Source organism: Ptychodera flava, unplaced genomic scaffold, assembly GCF_041260155.1.
Source record: "Ptychodera flava strain L36383 unplaced genomic scaffold, AS_Pfla_20210202 Scaffold_39__1_contigs__length_1403739_pilon, whole genome shotgun sequence".
Taxonomy (NCBI): Eukaryota; Metazoa; Hemichordata; class Enteropneusta; family Ptychoderidae; genus Ptychodera; species Ptychodera flava.
In genome coordinates this window covers 245,801-262,952 of record NW_027248361.1, presented here as the reverse complement: position 1 = coordinate 262,952, position 17,152 = coordinate 245,801, and the positions used below count along the sequence as shown (strand labels likewise).

Genomic DNA, 17,152 nt, shown 5'->3' with positions numbered 1-17,152 from the left:
TTACGTTGCAAAGTTGGAGAAGAAAGGATTACTGAAATTAAATTCTTTGTTGGTTTCTTACCGCCGCCATTAAGATCGATTGCCAGGGGTTGTAGACCGTAGAAGCGAGACTGTCTACGCTTGGCTTCAACTTGTGTGCATTTTTTCAATTTTACCGTAGAATACTGACCTTTGGTCGAGCATAAAATCAATTTCACAGCAATATCACTCTATGAAGTCAAACGATTATATTTGTAAAAACTCATACATTTTATTTTAACATTTTAGGGAGAAGAAGAGTACAACCATTAGTAGAAAACATTGCGAAAAGGCGAGAAATGGATGCGTTCTCGCTGTTTGCGAGAATACAGCGAGATTTCATTTTTTCTCGCACTCAGTGGGCGATAATTTATTTTCTCGCCATGAATCTGCGAGAAAAAAATTCTCCCGATCAATCAGCAAGAATTTGTTTTTTCATGAATTGTTTTTCTCGCAGGTGGACAGCGAGAGAAACAGATTCTCGCTGTTTGATTGTGAGAATTTTGTTTCTCGCAGATTCAAGGCAAGAAAATAAATTCTCGCCCACTGAGTGCGAGAAAAAAAAAGAAATCTCGCAGCATTCTTGCAAAAAAGCGAGAAAGTGTCCATTTCTCGCTTTTTTCTCGCAATATTTTCTACTAGTGAACTATGCATTCCCATCGCATTAGTTTGACATTCCTGGCTACAGTAGCAATATATAATATAATAACTGTTTGTTATCTCTCTAAAAAGTCAAGTTTTTTTTAATTGCTGTTTCAGGTGACGATGACTGTGGAGATCCAGGCAGTCCTCAAAACGGTTACCAGGTCGGCAGCCCTGACTACACCCATGGTTCAACAGTGACCTTTGCCTGTAACACAAATTACACCTTGGTCGGCGAAAGTGTGATAACATGCACTTCCGGGGCATGGAGCGCTATATTTCCGGCGTGTTTAGGTACGACTTTACAATGCACACGTACTGTTACTAGTCAGTCAGTTTGAGCGTTTAGTTTTCGACAGCGTTTACAGTATAGGTAGCTCACAATGTATTAAAAGGTTATGTGTCAATCCCCCAAACACAGGCTCAGAAGTACATTGTAATGGTTACATCTGTTAGTACAAACTAAATATGCACCATGTTGTACCTACTTGTTTATGCCACAGTACTAAATTTAACTTGGTCAATGCAAAGATGCATTTATATCACTCCTCAGTTTCCTCGGGTTATCAAGGGTTGATGGCGCTCGCTGCTGCGTATGTTAAAAATTTTTCAATTTTCAAATTTTTCAAATTTTCAATTTTCAATTTTTCAAGATTTGAAATTATAACAGGTCGCGCTATTCTGACACAAAGTCGTGTGGAACGAGAATTTGACTACATATGCGCTAACTCCTGATTTGGAGGAATTTCTGAAATCGAATATGATGCACTCAACACTGTGACAGTCTGACACACGTATGCAAACGACTATACAGAATACCAGCAGTAGTTTCCAATGAAGCTCGGCATTGATTGTAGTGATTTTGGTCAAGGCATACACAGCAGAGCGGAAAATTCTCCCCCGTTTCAATGTCAACGGTCAGCGAATTCAGGGAAATTCAATTTTCAGAAAAACTAAGACAGCGAAAACTTTATATACTTCATGAGCTTCAAAATGAACCAAAACAAGTTGTAGACCAAAAGAATATTGTAAAAGTTTGAGAGTCTGAGTATTTGTACCCGATGTGCTTTCCACCTTAATGAATAACACAATGTTTCTCCGAATTTTATTGATATACAGCTGATTGCAATGACCCAGGCACTCCGACAAACGGCGAACAATATGCGACTAGCTATACTCACGGATCTACCGTCTTCTATAGATGTGACGCTGGATACATTCTCACTGGCGAAGATTCATTGTCGTGCTACGATGGCGCTTGGAGCGCGGCTGTTCCCACATGCACGATCGGTAAGGGGATTTTACGAATTTCTATGCGGAGGGCGCCCACAGGCGTTGAATTGTCTACATTAGTTTCCCCCCTAGTGTTAAATATAGGTCCCTATATTGACAATTGGCGGTTATGATAAGGAGGGATTTGAATAAGACACTACCATCGTTCTGTTTCATACTACCATGGGTCCTTTTCTTTGCTCACATTTCATCTTGATCTGATCCGGGGTCGAATAATGTTGATTGTCGTTGCAACCACATTTTGCCAATATTGCAAAAGCTGGTCCCCTTGTCGCGTGGCTGCTGTTTATGTGATGTTAGTATTTCTGTGCTCTTTTGAAAATGGTTTTTCGTTCAGAGCCTGTAGAGTTCGAGCCGGTTAAAGGCCAGGGATTTGATCCCTGGGATCAAGTTTAGTCTATAAGAGGATTATGGAGTGTCATAGCCTTTTTTTCCATTGAAATTGTAATGCAATAAGAAGCTTTCCCTGCGAGACAATCTGACGCCGGCACAGGCCTAGACATTGGTGGACACTGGGGATTCTGTCAAGTGTCTGTGGCGGGGTGGGGGCGCTACCTCGAGAACTGTAATGTTATTTGATGGGGAGGGACGAGGGCTATGAAGGAGACAGAGATGACAACAAGAGACTGCGCAGAGTTATGATATTAAAACCTTAAAACAAGTTGTGATCTCAGATAAAACCAAGACATTACTAAATTGTATCGTAATAAATTTATCACTACGACTGGGTTGCAGAGTATTAGAACTTGACAAAAGGTTGAACCAATTCGTCGAAAAAATTTCCTAAATTCATTTTGATCCTCTCCTCTCGTTTGAACAGATACGACATCACCTGTCGTGACGTGTCCAGCCAACATAACAGTGGAAAATGACGACGGGACGGCAGCCGCGATTGTTGATTTTAGTGGAGAATCTGCATCAGATAATTCCGGAGACACGCTGTCTGTGACATGCGATCCACCGACCAACTCATCCTTCAGCTTAAATGAAAACACTGTTGTATGTTCAGCGACGGACGCCGCAAACAATACGGGAAACTGTTCGTTTACTATTACAGTCATAGGTGCGTAGAATACAGTCAGAGTTTCGTTGTCTTTTTACCTGCACACCCGCCAGGTAATCCTTACCAACTAAATATTTATATGAGGTAGTACCAACCCATCTACCTACCTACCTACCTACCTACCTACCTACCTACCTACCTACCTACCTCTACTACCTCCTACCTACCTACCTACCTACCTACCTACCTACCTACCTACCTACCTGCCTGCCTACCTATCTACCTACCTAACTACCTCTACCTACCTACCTACATACCTACATCTACATTCCTACTTAGTCGTCTACCTACCTACCTACCTACCTACCTACCTACCTACCTACCTACCTACCTACCTACCTACCTACCTACCTACCTACCTACCTACCTACATTTCTACTTAGTCGTCTACCTACCTACCTACCTACCTACCTACCTACCTACCTACCTACCTACCTACCTGCCTACCTATCTACCTACCTACCTACCTCTACCTACCTACATACCTACCTACATTCCTACTTAGTCGTCTACCTACCTACCTACCTACCTACCTACCTACCTACCTACCTACCTACCTACCTACCTACTTAGCCGTCTAGCTAGCTAGCAAGATAGCTAGATAGCTAGCTAGCTACCTACCTACATGCCTACTTACCTACCTCCTTACCTACCTATATAATAAACTACTGAATTTGTTGCTTACAAAGTTGATTACAAATGAATTCTGAAGTCTCACGTCTGGGAAATAAATCAGTGTACTAATACGTCCCACTAGTAAGCTTTTAGTCTGTCCACTGCCGATCGTTTGCTTAAGTACGATATAAGAACAGTAAAATTCATCAGTTCAAACAACAACAGAAAGAGGGGATTTATGTGCACACATGATTTCACTGGATATATCTTCCGTATTTCAGATATTATTCAACCAGATGTATCTTGTCCAAATGACACTGTAAGTGAGTACGACTACGGCAACACAACGGCTGTAGTTGATTTCAGCGGCGAGTCAGCTACAGATAATTCTGGTGAAACGTTGACCGTCACCTGTGTTCCACCGGCAAATTCCACATTTACCGATGCAGAGAACGTTGTGACGTGTTCTGCCACGGACTCCTCTGGCAACACTGGAACCTGTAACTTCACAATTACAGTCCAAGGTAAGTGTATACACATTTAAGTGTGGTTTTTAGACCGAATCAAAACGTGGAGGAAACTAATATACTGATGATGGCGGAGAACAATTCTAACATGTACATGATTCACATTCTACAGACACGACCGATCCAATTGTAACTTGTCCTGCTGATATAACAGTGGAATATGACTATGGAAATACATCGGCTGTGGTTGAATTCAGCGGCGAATCAGTTACAGATAACTCTGGCGCTGTCCTTTCGGTGACCTGTGACCCACCATCGAATTCTACATTCTGGGATGGAGAAAATGTAGTGACTTGTTCTGCTACTGATGCATCTGGGAACACCGGCAGTTGCAACTTTACTATCACTGTGCAAGGTAATTAGAAAGACATTTACAAACAAGTAAAACACGTTTTTTGATTCATATTCGTTATGCTTAAGGAAAGACGTTTACATGAACAGTAATTTCTTGCATAATAGAAAGCTATTCCATCCATTTTTTATTTCAGACACTACAAATCCAGTTGTATCCTGCCCAGCTGACATGACAGTTGAGAATGACTATGGTAACATGACAGCTGTGGTTGAATTCAGTGGAGAGTCTGTCACAGACAACTCTGGTGAAACCCTTACCGTAACCTGTAGCCCACCGGCGAACTCTACTTTCGGCGACGGAGAAAATGTAGTGACTTGCTCTGCTACCGATTCATCTGGCAATGTTGGAAGCTGTAATTTCACTGTTACTGTTGAAGGTTCGCATACGTCATTCTTTGTAATGCATTTGTTCTCTTTGCCTATTAATCCCCTTAATCACATCCAATCGTTGTAAGATTTAGAATAAGGGCGAGCATTAGTGTTTATATTTGCCACAATTGACAGACTTTGATCGTGCCTATTAAAAATTTGAGGGGTTCAGGCATTTTTCCTACGGATGTAATTACCCTTCCCTTGTCGTTTGGTCAACCCACCTTTCATCAAAGCGTGTCAGTATGTCCACATATACAGCTAGTCTTATCAGTGCCATCCAGTCGATCAATCAACCAACCATCAGTCTTGGAGCCACTTTATTAGACCAATTGCTTGTTTGATTTACATGTTATTTACATAGATGTTGATAGTTATGTTACTTGGTCCCCTGTGGAAATATCTGATACATTATTAACATAAAACATTTCCAGATGTTAAAAATCCAGTGGTCACGTGTCCTGCCGACATCACAGTTGAGTATGACTATGGAAATACAACAGCGGTGGTTGAATTCAGCGGAGAGACAGTTACAGATAATTCTGGCGAAGTTTTGTCTGTAACCTGTAGCCCGCCATCTAATTCTACATTCGGGGATGCAGAGAATGTAGTGACATGTTCCGCTACAGATTCATCTGGTAATACTGGAAGCTGTAATTTTACAATCACAGTCCAAGGTTTGTATGCATGATTACGTAGCATTGTTAGGAAACTTTGTCTTAACAGGGTGTGTTGAATGAGGACAAAGATTATTATCATCATTTTATGAAATAAATTACCACAACAACGCATTGGAGAAATGAATTCATCCTTTTTTAAAGATATCAGTTTGCTGACGAAACGCTCTCTACCCAATTAATATACATGTTTGGCCTCTTGAATGAAACGCTAATGATAAGTAGATATTGATTGATATGTGCTCTTGCTAATATTGGACAATTGACAAGCACTTTTAACAATTCATAAAGCCGAGCTTTTTCACATTAGAATATATCAAAAAAGTGAAATTAATTGCAGTTACCGTAATGTTTATATAAGTAGACCAAGTGTTGAACTGAAGAAATACAACTGAAAATAATGTATAGTTAATTATTCTGTACCTAAATTTTAGATACTACGAGTCCAGTAGTAACATGCCCTGCTGACATGACAGCGGAATATGACTATGGTAATACAACAGCGGTTGTTGAATTCAGTGGCGAGTCAGTCACGGACAACTCTGGTGCAACCTTGTCGGTGACATGTGTCCCTCCATCGAATTCTACATTTGGGGATGGTGAAAATACAGTTACTTGTTCTGCGACAGATGCATATGGCAACGTTGGGACTTGTAACTTCACAATTACTGTCGAAGGTATATACTTCAGACAAAAGACTTTATAAGACTTATCTGGCGTTTGTGGGACTTATTGCTTTGTAGCTCCAAGGGGGTAATAATTGATGTACAGTGATACTCGTAGAATTAAAATGTTGGTGTAAACCTGGAAAACATGAATTTTCTGTTGATGTTCAAAATCGTGGTTCTATCTGAAGTCGATTATGGGCATTTTTATCAACAGCCTGTGTGCAAATTTACCAATGTGTTGAGACAAAAACTATGATTAGTAAACCACAAAGGTATAGCTAATGAGAAATTGAAATAGCTTACCGAAAGCATTCTTCTTGTATATGTCTGAAGAGAAAGAAATCAAACTTGATCCTAAGGGACTCCTGCGAGGAAAGATAATACCAAATGAGTTTATGACACCAAACAATAATATTTCTTCTTCCAGATACGACAAAGCCAGTAGTAGTATGCCCTGCCGATATGACAGTGGAGTATGACTATGGTAATACGACAGCTATGGTTGAATTCAGCGGAGAGTCAGTTACAGACAACTCTGGTAAAACCTTGTCAGTTACCTGTGACCCACCATCGAATTCTACATTTGGGGATGGAGAAAATGTAGTGACTTGCTCTGCCACCGATTCAGCTGGCAATGTTGGAAGCTGTAATTTCACAATCACTGTCGGAGGTATGTATTCAAATTGTGAAAGATATGTTAAGAATTTCCAAAAAAGTGTTCAATTTTGTAATAAAATAGTTAGTCTGCAGTAGTCCAAGTATGTTTTGTGCCCTTTTTGCAGATACCAAAAAGCCAGTTGTTACATGTCCTGCCGATATGACAGTCGAGTATGACTATGGCAATACATCAGCTGTAGTGGAATTCAGTGGCGAATCCGCCACTGACAATTCAGGCGAAACCCTTTCGGTGACCTGTGACCCACCATCGAATTCCACATTCTGGGATGGAGAGAATGTAGTGACCTGTACCGCTACAGATGGATCTGGCAATGTGGGAACCTGTAACTTTACGATAACGGTTGAAGGTAAATGTGAATTATTCTGATAAAAAAAATTTCAAGGAGACTTTCAAATCTCATGCAAGAAACAAGCTAAGGTTACGTGCAAAAACGTGTGAAGAGGCGATTTATTCAAATTGGTTTCTTGCTCTTGACTCTTTCATAATTGTTTACAATAATATAGTTGAATCTTTGAACACTGGATAAACGAGCGTATTGGTAATCCATTACTTTAAGGAACAAACCTATTTGAATACAAATGTTAAAAAATAATGGTACAGATAACTCAGCCTTGCTAATACAACATGGCACCCTGCAAGAAAAATCGAGTTATATGCATTCTTTCTACAAGATATGAATTTAATTTACAGATACAACAAACCCGGTGGTAACATGTCCTGCTGACATTACTGTGGAGAACGACTACGGCAACACAACGGCTGTGGTTGATTTCAGCGGCGAGTCAGTTACAGACAATTCTGGTGAAACGTTGACCGTCACCTGTGTTCCACCGGCAAATTCCACATTTACCGATGGAGAGAACGTGGTCACGTGTTCTGCCACGGACTCCTCTGGTAACACTGGGACCTGTAACTTTACAATTACTGTCCAAGGTAAGTGTATACACATTTAACCCTTTTCTTGCAAAGTCAATATTTCACCACCAGGTCAAGTTAGTTAAAATTAATGAAACACAACATATTCTATGTGGTGTATTTTAACATAATACTGTACATTTGAAAGCTGTTAAAAACATAAATACTGTAAACTGGATTTTTTCGGACTAAAGATGCTATAGCAGGCCAAGCCGATTGGGTGAAAATACGTCATGTTTTGACTCAATACCGCTTTTTACTGACTTTGCTGATGGGGAAGTGATTCTGTCTGGCAGGAAAAGGGTAAAGTGTGGTTTTTAGACCGAATCAAAACGTGGAGGAAACTAATATACTGATGATCGCAGAGAAAAATTCTAACATGTACCTGATTCACGTTTTACAGACACGACCGATCCAGTTGTAACTTGTCCTGCTGATATGACGGTGGAATATGACTATGGAAATACATCAGCGGTGGTTGAATTCAGCGGCGAATCAGTTACAGATAACTCTGGCGCTGTCCTTTCGGTGACCTGTGACCCACCAGCTAATTCTTCATTCTGGGATGGAGAAAATGTAGTGACTTGTTCTGCTACTGATGCATCTGGGAACACCGGAAGTTGCAACTTTACGATCATTGTGCAAGGTAATTAGAAAGATATTTACAAAAAATAAAACGTGTTTTTTGATTCGTATTCGTTTTCGCTAAAGGAAAAACGTTTACATGAACAAGAATTGCCTGCATAATAGAAAGCTATTCCAATTGTTTTTGATTTTAGACACTACGAATCCAGTTGTATCCTGCCCAGCTGACATGACAGTTGAGAATGACTATGGTAACATGACAGCTGTGGTTGAATTCAGTGGAGAGTCTGTCACAGACAACTCTGGTGAAACCCTTACCGTAACCTGTAGTCCACCGGCGAACTCTACTTTCGGCGACGGAGAAAATGTAGTGACTTGCTCTGCTAGCGATGCATCTGGCAATGTTGGCAGCTGTAATTTCACTATTACTGTTGAAGGTACGCATACGTCAATCCCTGTAATGCATTTGTTCTCTTTGCCTATTAATCCCCTTAATCGAATCCAATCTTTGTAAGATTTAGAATAAGGGCGAGCATCAGTGTTTAGATTTGCCGTAATAATCAAACTTTGATCGCCCCTATTAAACATTTGAGGGGTTCAGGCTTTTTTCCCTAATTGGTGTAATTACCCTTCCGTTGTCTTTTAGTTAACCCACCTTTCATCAAAGCGTGTCAGTATATTCACATATACAGCTAGTCTTATCAGTGCCATCCAGTCAATCGACCAACTATTCAGTCATCGAGCCACTTTACCAGACCAATTGCTTGTTTAACTTACTTGTTATTTACATAGATGTTAATAGTTATGTTACTTGTTCCCCTGTGGAAATATCTGATACATTATTAACATAAAACATTTCCAGATATTCAAAATCCAGTGGTTACATGTCCTGCCGATATCACAGCTGAGTATGACTATGGAAATACAACAGCGGTGGTTGAATTCAGCGGAGAGACAGTCACAGATAATTCTGGCGAAGTTTTGTCTGTAACCTGTAGCCCGCCATCAAATTCTACATTCGGGGATGCAGAGAATGTAGTGACTTGTTCAGCTACCGATTCATCTGGTAATACTGGAAGCTGTAATTTTACAATCACAGTCCAAGGTTTGTATGCATGATTACGTAGCATTGTTACGACAATTTTTCTTTGCAGGGTTATTAATATGTTGAATGAGGATAGATATTATTATTATCATTGTATGAAATAAGTTACCACAAGAACGCATTGGCGAAGTGAATACATTTTTTTAACAGATGTCATTTTGCTGACAAAAGGCTTGCTACCCAATTAATATACATGTATAGCCACTTGGATGAATCACTAATGATAAGTGAAAGGTTTTAGATGATTTGAGCTCTTGCTAATATGGGACAATTGAAGAGCGCTTTTAACAATTCATAAAGACGAGCTTTTTCACAATTTAATATATCAAAAAAGTGAATATTATTGCGGTAATCCTAACGAAAATTTAAGTAGACCAAGTGACGAACTGGACAAATACAACTGAAAATAATGTATAATTAATCATTCTCTACCTAAATTTTAGATACTACGAGTCCAGTAGTCACGTGCCCTGCTGACATGACAGCGGAGTATGACTATGGTAATACGACGGCTGTGGTTGAATTCAGCGGCGAGTCAGTGACAGACAACTCCGGTGCAACCTTGTCGGTGACCTGTGACCCACCATCGAATTCTACATTTGGGGATGGTGATAATACAGTAACTTGTTCTGCGACTGATGCATCTGGCAACGTTGGGACTTGTAACTTCACAATTACTGTCGAAGGTATATATTTAAAACAAAAGACTTTATAAGGCTTATCTGGTGTTTGAGGGACTTATTGGTTTATAGCTTCAGGGGGTAATAATTGATGTACGGTGATACTGGTAGAATTGATTTGCTAGTGTAAACATGGAAAACATAAATTGTCTTTTGATGATCAAATCGTGGTTCTATCTGAAGTCCAGGATGGGCATTTTTATGAACAACCTTTGTGAAAATTGGCCAATATGTTGAGTCAAAAACTATGATTAGTAAACCAAAAAGGTATAGCTAATGACAGAATGAAATAGCTTACCGAAAGCATGCTTCTGGCATATGTCTGAAGAGAAGGAAATTTAACTTGATCGTAGGGGACTCCTGCGAGGAAGGATATTACCAAATGAGTTTATAACACGGTAGAATAATATTTCTCCTTCCAGATACGACAAAGCCAGTAGTAGTATGCCCTGCCGATATGACAGTGGAGTATGACTATGGTAATACGACAGCTATGGTTGAATTCAGCGGCGAGTCAGTTACAGACAACTCTGGTAAAACCTTGTCAGTTACCTGTACTCCACCGTCGAATTCTACATTTGTGGATGGAGAAAATGTAGTGACTTGCTCTGCCACCGATTCAGCTGGCAATGTTGGAACCTGTAATTTCACAATCACTGTCGGAGGTATGTATTCAAATTGTGAAAGAAATGTTAAGAATTTCCCCAAAAAGTGTTTAATGTTGTAATAAAATAGTTAGTTCTCTCTTAGATCGGTTGTCCAAGTATGTTTTGTGCCTTTTTTGCAGATACCGAAAAGCCAGTTGTTACATGTCCTGTCGATATGACAGTCGAGTATGACTATGGCAATACATCAGCTGTAGTGGAATTCAGTGGAGAATCAGCCACTGACAATTCAGGCGAAACCCTTTCGGTGACCTGTGACCCACCATCGAATTCCACATTCTGGGATGGAGAGAATGTAGTGACCTGTACCGCTACAGATGGATCTGGCAATGTTGGAACCTGTAATTTCACGATAACGGTTGAAGGTAAATGTGAATTATTCTGATAAAAGTTTTAAGGAGACTTTCAAATCTCATGCAAGAAACAAGCTAAGGTTACGTGCAAAAACGTGTAAAGAGGCGATTTATCCGAATGGGTGTCTTGGTCTTGACTCTTTCATAATTGTTTGAATATAGTGGAATCTTTGAACACTGGGTAAACGAGGTGATTGATAACCCATTACTTTCAGGAACAAATCTATTGGAATACAAATGTTTAAAAATAATGGTACAGATAACTCAGCCTTGCTAATACAACATGACACCCTGCAAGAAAAATCGAGTTATATGCATTCTTTCTACAAGATATGAATTTAATTTACAGATACAACAAACCCGGTGGTAACATGTCCTGCTGACATTACTGTGGAGAACGACTACGGCAACACAACGGCTGTGGTTGATTTCAGCGGCGAGTCAGTTACAGACAATTCCGGTGAAACGTTGACCGTCACCTGTGTTCCACCGGCAAATTCCACATTTACCGATGGAGAGAACGTGGTCACGTGTTCTGCCACGGACTCCTCTGGTAACACTGGAACCTGTAACTTTACAATTACTGTCCAGGGTAAGTGTATACACATTTAACCCTTTTCCTGCCAAGTCAATATTTCACCACCATGTCAAGATAGTTAAAATTAATGAAACACAACATATTCTATATGGTGTATTTTAACATAATACTGTACATTTGAAAGCTGTTAAAAACATCAATATTTTAATCTTGATTTGTTCGGACTAAAGATGCCATAGCAGGCCAAGCCAATTGGGTGAAAATACGTCATGTTTTGGCTCAATACTGCTTTTAACTGACTTTGCTGATGGGGAAGTGATTCTGTCTGGCACGAAAAGGGTAAAGTGTGGTTTTTAGACCGAATCAAAACGTGGAGGAAACTAATATACTGATGACCGCGGAGAACAATTCTAACATGTACCTGATTCACGTTTTACAGACACGACCGATCCAATTGTAACTTGTCCTGCTGATATTACTGTGGAATATGACTATGGAAATACATCAGCTGTGGTTGAATTCAGCGGCGAGTCAGTCACAGATAACTCTGGCGCTGTCCTTTCGGTGACCTGTGACCCACCAGCTAATTCTACATTCTGGGATGGAGAAAATATAGTGACGTGTTCTGCTACTGATGCATCTGGGAACATCGGAAGTTGCAACTTTACGATCACTGTGCAAGGTAATTAGAAAGACATTTACAAAAAAAAACTAAAACACATTTTTTGATTCATATTCGTTTTGCTTAAGGAAAGACGTTTACATGAACAGTAATTTCTTGCATAATAGAAAGCTATTCCATCCAATTTTGATTCCAGACACTACAAATCCAGTGGTATCCTGCCCAGCTGACATGACAGTTGAGAATGACTATGGTAACATGACAGCTGTGGTTGAATTCACTGGAGAGTCTGTCACAGACAACTCTGGGGAAGTCCTTGCCATAACCTGTAGTCCACCGGCGAACTCTACTTTCAGCGACGGTGAAAATGTAGTGACTTGCTCTGCTAGCGATTCATCTGGCAATGTTGGCAGCTGTAATTTCACTATTACTGTTGAAGGTACGCATACGTCATTCTTTGAAATGAACTTGTTTTTCGTTACCCATTAATCCCCTTAATCGCATCCAATCGTTGTAAGATTTAGAATAAGGGCGAGCATTAGTGTTTAGATTTGCCGCCATTGACAGACTTTGATCGCTTCTATTAAAAATTGAAGAGGTTCAGGCATTTTTCCTATCGATGTAATTACCTTCCCTTGTCTTTTGGTCAACCCACCTTTCATCTAACCGTGTCAGTATATCCACATATACAGCTAGTCTTATCGGTGCCATCCAGTCAGTCGACCAACCATTCAGTCATGGAGCCTGTTTACCAGACTAATGGTTTGTTTTACTTACTTGTTATTTACATAGATGTTGATAGTCATGTTACTTGTTCCTCTGTAGAAATATCTGTTACATTATTAACATAAACTATTTCCAGATGTTCAAAATCCAGTGGTTACATGTCCTGCCGATATCACAGCTGAGTATGACTATGGAAATACAACAGCGGTGGTTGAATTCAGCGGAGAGACAGTTACAGATAATTCTGGCGAAGTTTTGTCTGTAACCTGTAGCCCGCCATCAAATTCTACATTCGGGGATGCAGAGAATGTAGTGACTTGTTCAGCTACCGATTCATCTGGTAATACTGGAAGCTGTAATTTTACAATCACAGTCCAAGGTTTGTATGCATGATGACGTAGCATTGTTAGGAAAACTTGTCTTAACAGGGCATATTGAATGAGGACAAAGATTATTATCATCATTTTATGAAATAAATTACCACAAGAACGCATTGGCGAAATGAATACATCCTTTTTTAAAGATATCAGTTTGCTTAGGAAATGCTCGCTAGCCAATTAATATACATGTATGGCCTCTTGGATGAAACGCTAATGATAAGTAGATTTTATTGATATGTGCTCTTGCTAATATTGGACAATTGACAAGCACTTTTATCAATTCATAAAGGCGAGCTTTTTCACATTGGAATATATCAAAAAAGTGAAATTAATTGCAGTAACCGTAACGTTTATATAAGTAGACCAAGTATTGAACTGAAGAAATACAACTGAAAATAATGTATAGTTAATTATTCTGTACCTTAATTTTAGATACTACGAGTCCAGTAGTCACGTGCCCTGCTGACATGACAGCGGAGTATGACTATGGTAATACGACAGCGGTTGTTGAATTCAGTGGCGAGTCAGTCACGGACAACTCCGGTGCAAGTTTGTCGGTGACCTGTGACCCTCCATCGAATTCTACATTTGGGGATGGTGAAAATACAGTTACTTGTTCTGCGACTGATGCATCTGGCAACGTTGGAACTTGTAACTTCACAATTACTGTCGAAGGTATATATTTAAAACAAAAGACTTTATAAGGCTTATCTGGTGTTTGAGGGACTTATTGGTTTATAGCTCTAAGGGGTAATAATTGATGTACGGTGATACTGGTAGAACTGATTTGCTAGTGTAAACATGGAAAACATTAATTTCTTGGTGATGTTCACAATCGTGTTTCTATCTGAAGTCGAGGATGGGCATTTTTATGAACAGCCTTTGTGAAAATTGACCAATATGTTGAGTAAAAAACTGTGATTAGTAAACCACAAAGGTATAGCCAAAGAGATAATAAAATAGCTTACCGAAAGCATACTCCTTGTGTAGGTTTGAAGAGAAGGACATTAAACTTAATCCTAAAGGACTCCTGAGAGGAAAGATAAAACTAGATGAGTTTATGACACCGTACAAAAATATGTCTTTTTCCAGATACGAGAAAGCCAGTTGTAGTATGCCCTGCCGATATGACAGTGGAGTATGACTATGGTAATACGACAGCTATGGTTGAATTCAGCGGCGAGTCAGTCACAGACAACTCTGGTGAAGTTCTTACAGTTACCTGTACTCCACCGTCGAATTCTACATTTGGGGATGGAGAAAATGTAGTGATTTGCTCTGCCACCGATTCAGCTGGCAATGTTGGAACCTGTAATTTCACAATCACTGTCGGAGGTATGTATTCAAATTGTGAAAGATAGGTTAGAAAATTTCCAAGAAAGTGTTTGATGTATGTTGTAGTCAGTCTCACTTAGATCGGTTGTCCAAGTATGTTTTGTGCCTTTTTTGCAGACACCGAAAAGCCAGTTGTTACATGTCCTGCCGATATGACAGTCGAGTATGACTATGGCAATACATCAGCTGTAGTGGAATTCAGTGGAGAATCAGCCACTGACAATTCAGGCGAAACCCTTTCGGTGACCTGTGACCCACCATCGAATTCCACATTCTGGGATGGAGAGAATGTAGTGACCTGTACCGCTACAGATGGATCTGGCAATGTTGGAACCTGTAATTTCACGATAACGGTTGAAGGTAGATGTGAATTATTCTGATAACAGTTTCAAACAACCTAAAGTTACGTGCAAAAACGTGTGAAGAGGCGATTTATCCGGATGGGTGTCGTGCTCTTGACTCTTTCACAATTGTTTGAATATACTTGAATCTATGATTATTGGATAAACAAGGTGGTGCAAGCCACTGATGTTTCGTAACGGAAGCCCTGATATAATTAGCTGTATTTGCATCTCAGCATAGATAGGCTTATAGCAATAGCCATTTGCATTTTAAAGTAATATTTTTTATCATATTCAATTATATATTTACATTTGCTTTCCAGACACTACTAAGCCAATGATAAGCTGTCCTGCCGATATTACGGTCGAATATGACTACGGCAACACGTCGGCCCTGGTTGAATTCAGCGGAGAGTCCGCCACTGACAACTCGGGATCGGTGCTATCAGTTGCCTGTGACCCGCCATCGAATTCTACATTTTGGGATGGAGAAAATGTAGTTACGTGTGTAGCCACAGACGGCGCTGGTTTAGCTGCTTCTTGTAACTTTACAGTAACTGTCCAAGGTATGTAGACATCCTAAGGCCAAAGAAAAGAAAGTGTTTCTGGTCCTTGATATTGAGCAAAAGTGATGCGGTGACGCAGTTTTCTTTTGTTTTCCTTTTTCTCTTTGTTCCCTCTCTTTTTAATTTCTTACAATGCTGGTTTGGCAATATTGATACAACATTATTGTCTTTTATCACTGGCCGCATAATACCTCCGTTTTCTTTTTAGCATTTTTTGGACATGCATATAGGGTTATCAAGGATAGCTGTACTGACGAGTATGTAACTCCCCCCCCCCCAAAAAAAAGAAAGACATGACACGCAGATTGTTAAATGCGGTGACCGGGAAGACTTTTTGTTCTGCTGATAGAATGTAAGTTAAAAATCTTTCATTTCAGACACAACGAATCCCGTGGTAACTTGCCCAGCTGACATGACTGTTGAGAATGACTATGGTAACATGACAGCTGTGGTTGAATTCAGCGGCGAGTCAGCCACAGACAACTCAGGTGAAATCCTTACGGTGACATGTGACCCACCATCCAATTCGACATTCACAAGTGTTGAAAATGTTGTGACCTGTACAGCTACTGATGCGTCTGGAAATGTCGGGACCTGTAATTTTACTATAACACTGCAAGGTATGTAGCTAGGGATAGTTATCTATGTTGAGTTATCCAATCTAAGGCATCTCCTGGTCACGAAAAGTAGCTATGTCGGCGAAGTAAATCAAGAAATTAATGAAGTTTAGCTTGTTTCAGAAATTGACGTAGCTCTAGCGATTCCTTGTCGTCACTTAGAGCCCAGCATCAAATTCTGCATCTTGGGCATGCAGAAAATGTGGTGACTTGTTTTGCTACTAAAGGTTCTGTTGGAAGCTCTAATTTCATGATAGCTGTGAAATGTAAGTGACAGACGATGTTTAAAAAGGTTTCTAAGAAACAATACGGTTAATATAATGTAATGAAAAAAGTGCGACAAAATAGCATTAATAAATTCAAAGTGTGTCTGTAAGTATTGCTTTGAATGTGAATTAGAAGATGGGGTTTATTATTAAAGGAGAATATTTATGCTCATCGAATCGTGTTCTGAACACTTCACCAGTCCATAATTTTGAATATTGAGAAGAAGGATTTACATACCCACGGAATGAAAACAAATGTACTTGGGCTGAGGCCCAAGTACAATAAGTTTATTCAGATACTATAGGCCACCGGCCTCAAAGTATTCCATATCAGGTATCAAACAAATGTACAGGACGCTCTCTCAGGAATTGGCGAGAGAGAGAGAAAAAAAGAAAAGAAAAGAAAGTAACAATAGCTATACAAAAGCAGGTGTTATTACATCGTTGCAGGTGTCTCAGAACGCTTCTTCATACCGAAGAAGACAAATTTCGCTAGATTGCGTAAAACAGTTGTACTCTGAGTCTGCATGAGCAAACTAAATTTTTGGTTTGA

At 39.8% G+C, this 17,152-nt stretch overlaps 1 protein-coding gene across 1 annotated transcript in view; it reads left to right on the top strand.

The window, feature by feature from the left end:
* The window catches only part of LOC139127886 (uncharacterized), a 139,442-nt gene that overhangs the window by 21,195 nt on the left and 101,095 nt on the right, over positions 1-17,152 (top strand). The window contains exons 10-35 of the mRNA XM_070693742.1: positions 778-954; positions 1,780-1,950; positions 2,774-3,016; positions 3,913-4,155; positions 4,271-4,513; positions 4,647-4,889; positions 5,316-5,558; positions 5,993-6,235; positions 6,654-6,896; positions 7,009-7,251; positions 7,596-7,838; positions 8,224-8,466; positions 8,600-8,842; positions 9,268-9,510; positions 9,954-10,196; positions 10,613-10,855; positions 10,978-11,220; positions 11,558-11,800; positions 12,186-12,428; positions 12,565-12,807; positions 13,231-13,473; positions 13,907-14,149; positions 14,567-14,809; positions 14,927-15,169; positions 15,474-15,716; positions 16,094-16,336. Coding sequence (XP_070549843.1) covers positions 778-954; positions 1,780-1,950; positions 2,774-3,016; positions 3,913-4,155; positions 4,271-4,513; positions 4,647-4,889; positions 5,316-5,558; positions 5,993-6,235; positions 6,654-6,896; positions 7,009-7,251; positions 7,596-7,838; positions 8,224-8,466; positions 8,600-8,842; positions 9,268-9,510; positions 9,954-10,196; positions 10,613-10,855; positions 10,978-11,220; positions 11,558-11,800; positions 12,186-12,428; positions 12,565-12,807; positions 13,231-13,473; positions 13,907-14,149; positions 14,567-14,809; positions 14,927-15,169; positions 15,474-15,716; positions 16,094-16,336 — 6,180 coding nt within the window. The remainder of the gene's footprint in view (positions 1-777; positions 955-1,779; positions 1,951-2,773; positions 3,017-3,912; positions 4,156-4,270; positions 4,514-4,646; positions 4,890-5,315; positions 5,559-5,992; positions 6,236-6,653; positions 6,897-7,008; positions 7,252-7,595; positions 7,839-8,223; positions 8,467-8,599; positions 8,843-9,267; positions 9,511-9,953; positions 10,197-10,612; positions 10,856-10,977; positions 11,221-11,557; positions 11,801-12,185; positions 12,429-12,564; positions 12,808-13,230; positions 13,474-13,906; positions 14,150-14,566; positions 14,810-14,926; positions 15,170-15,473; positions 15,717-16,093; positions 16,337-17,152) is intronic.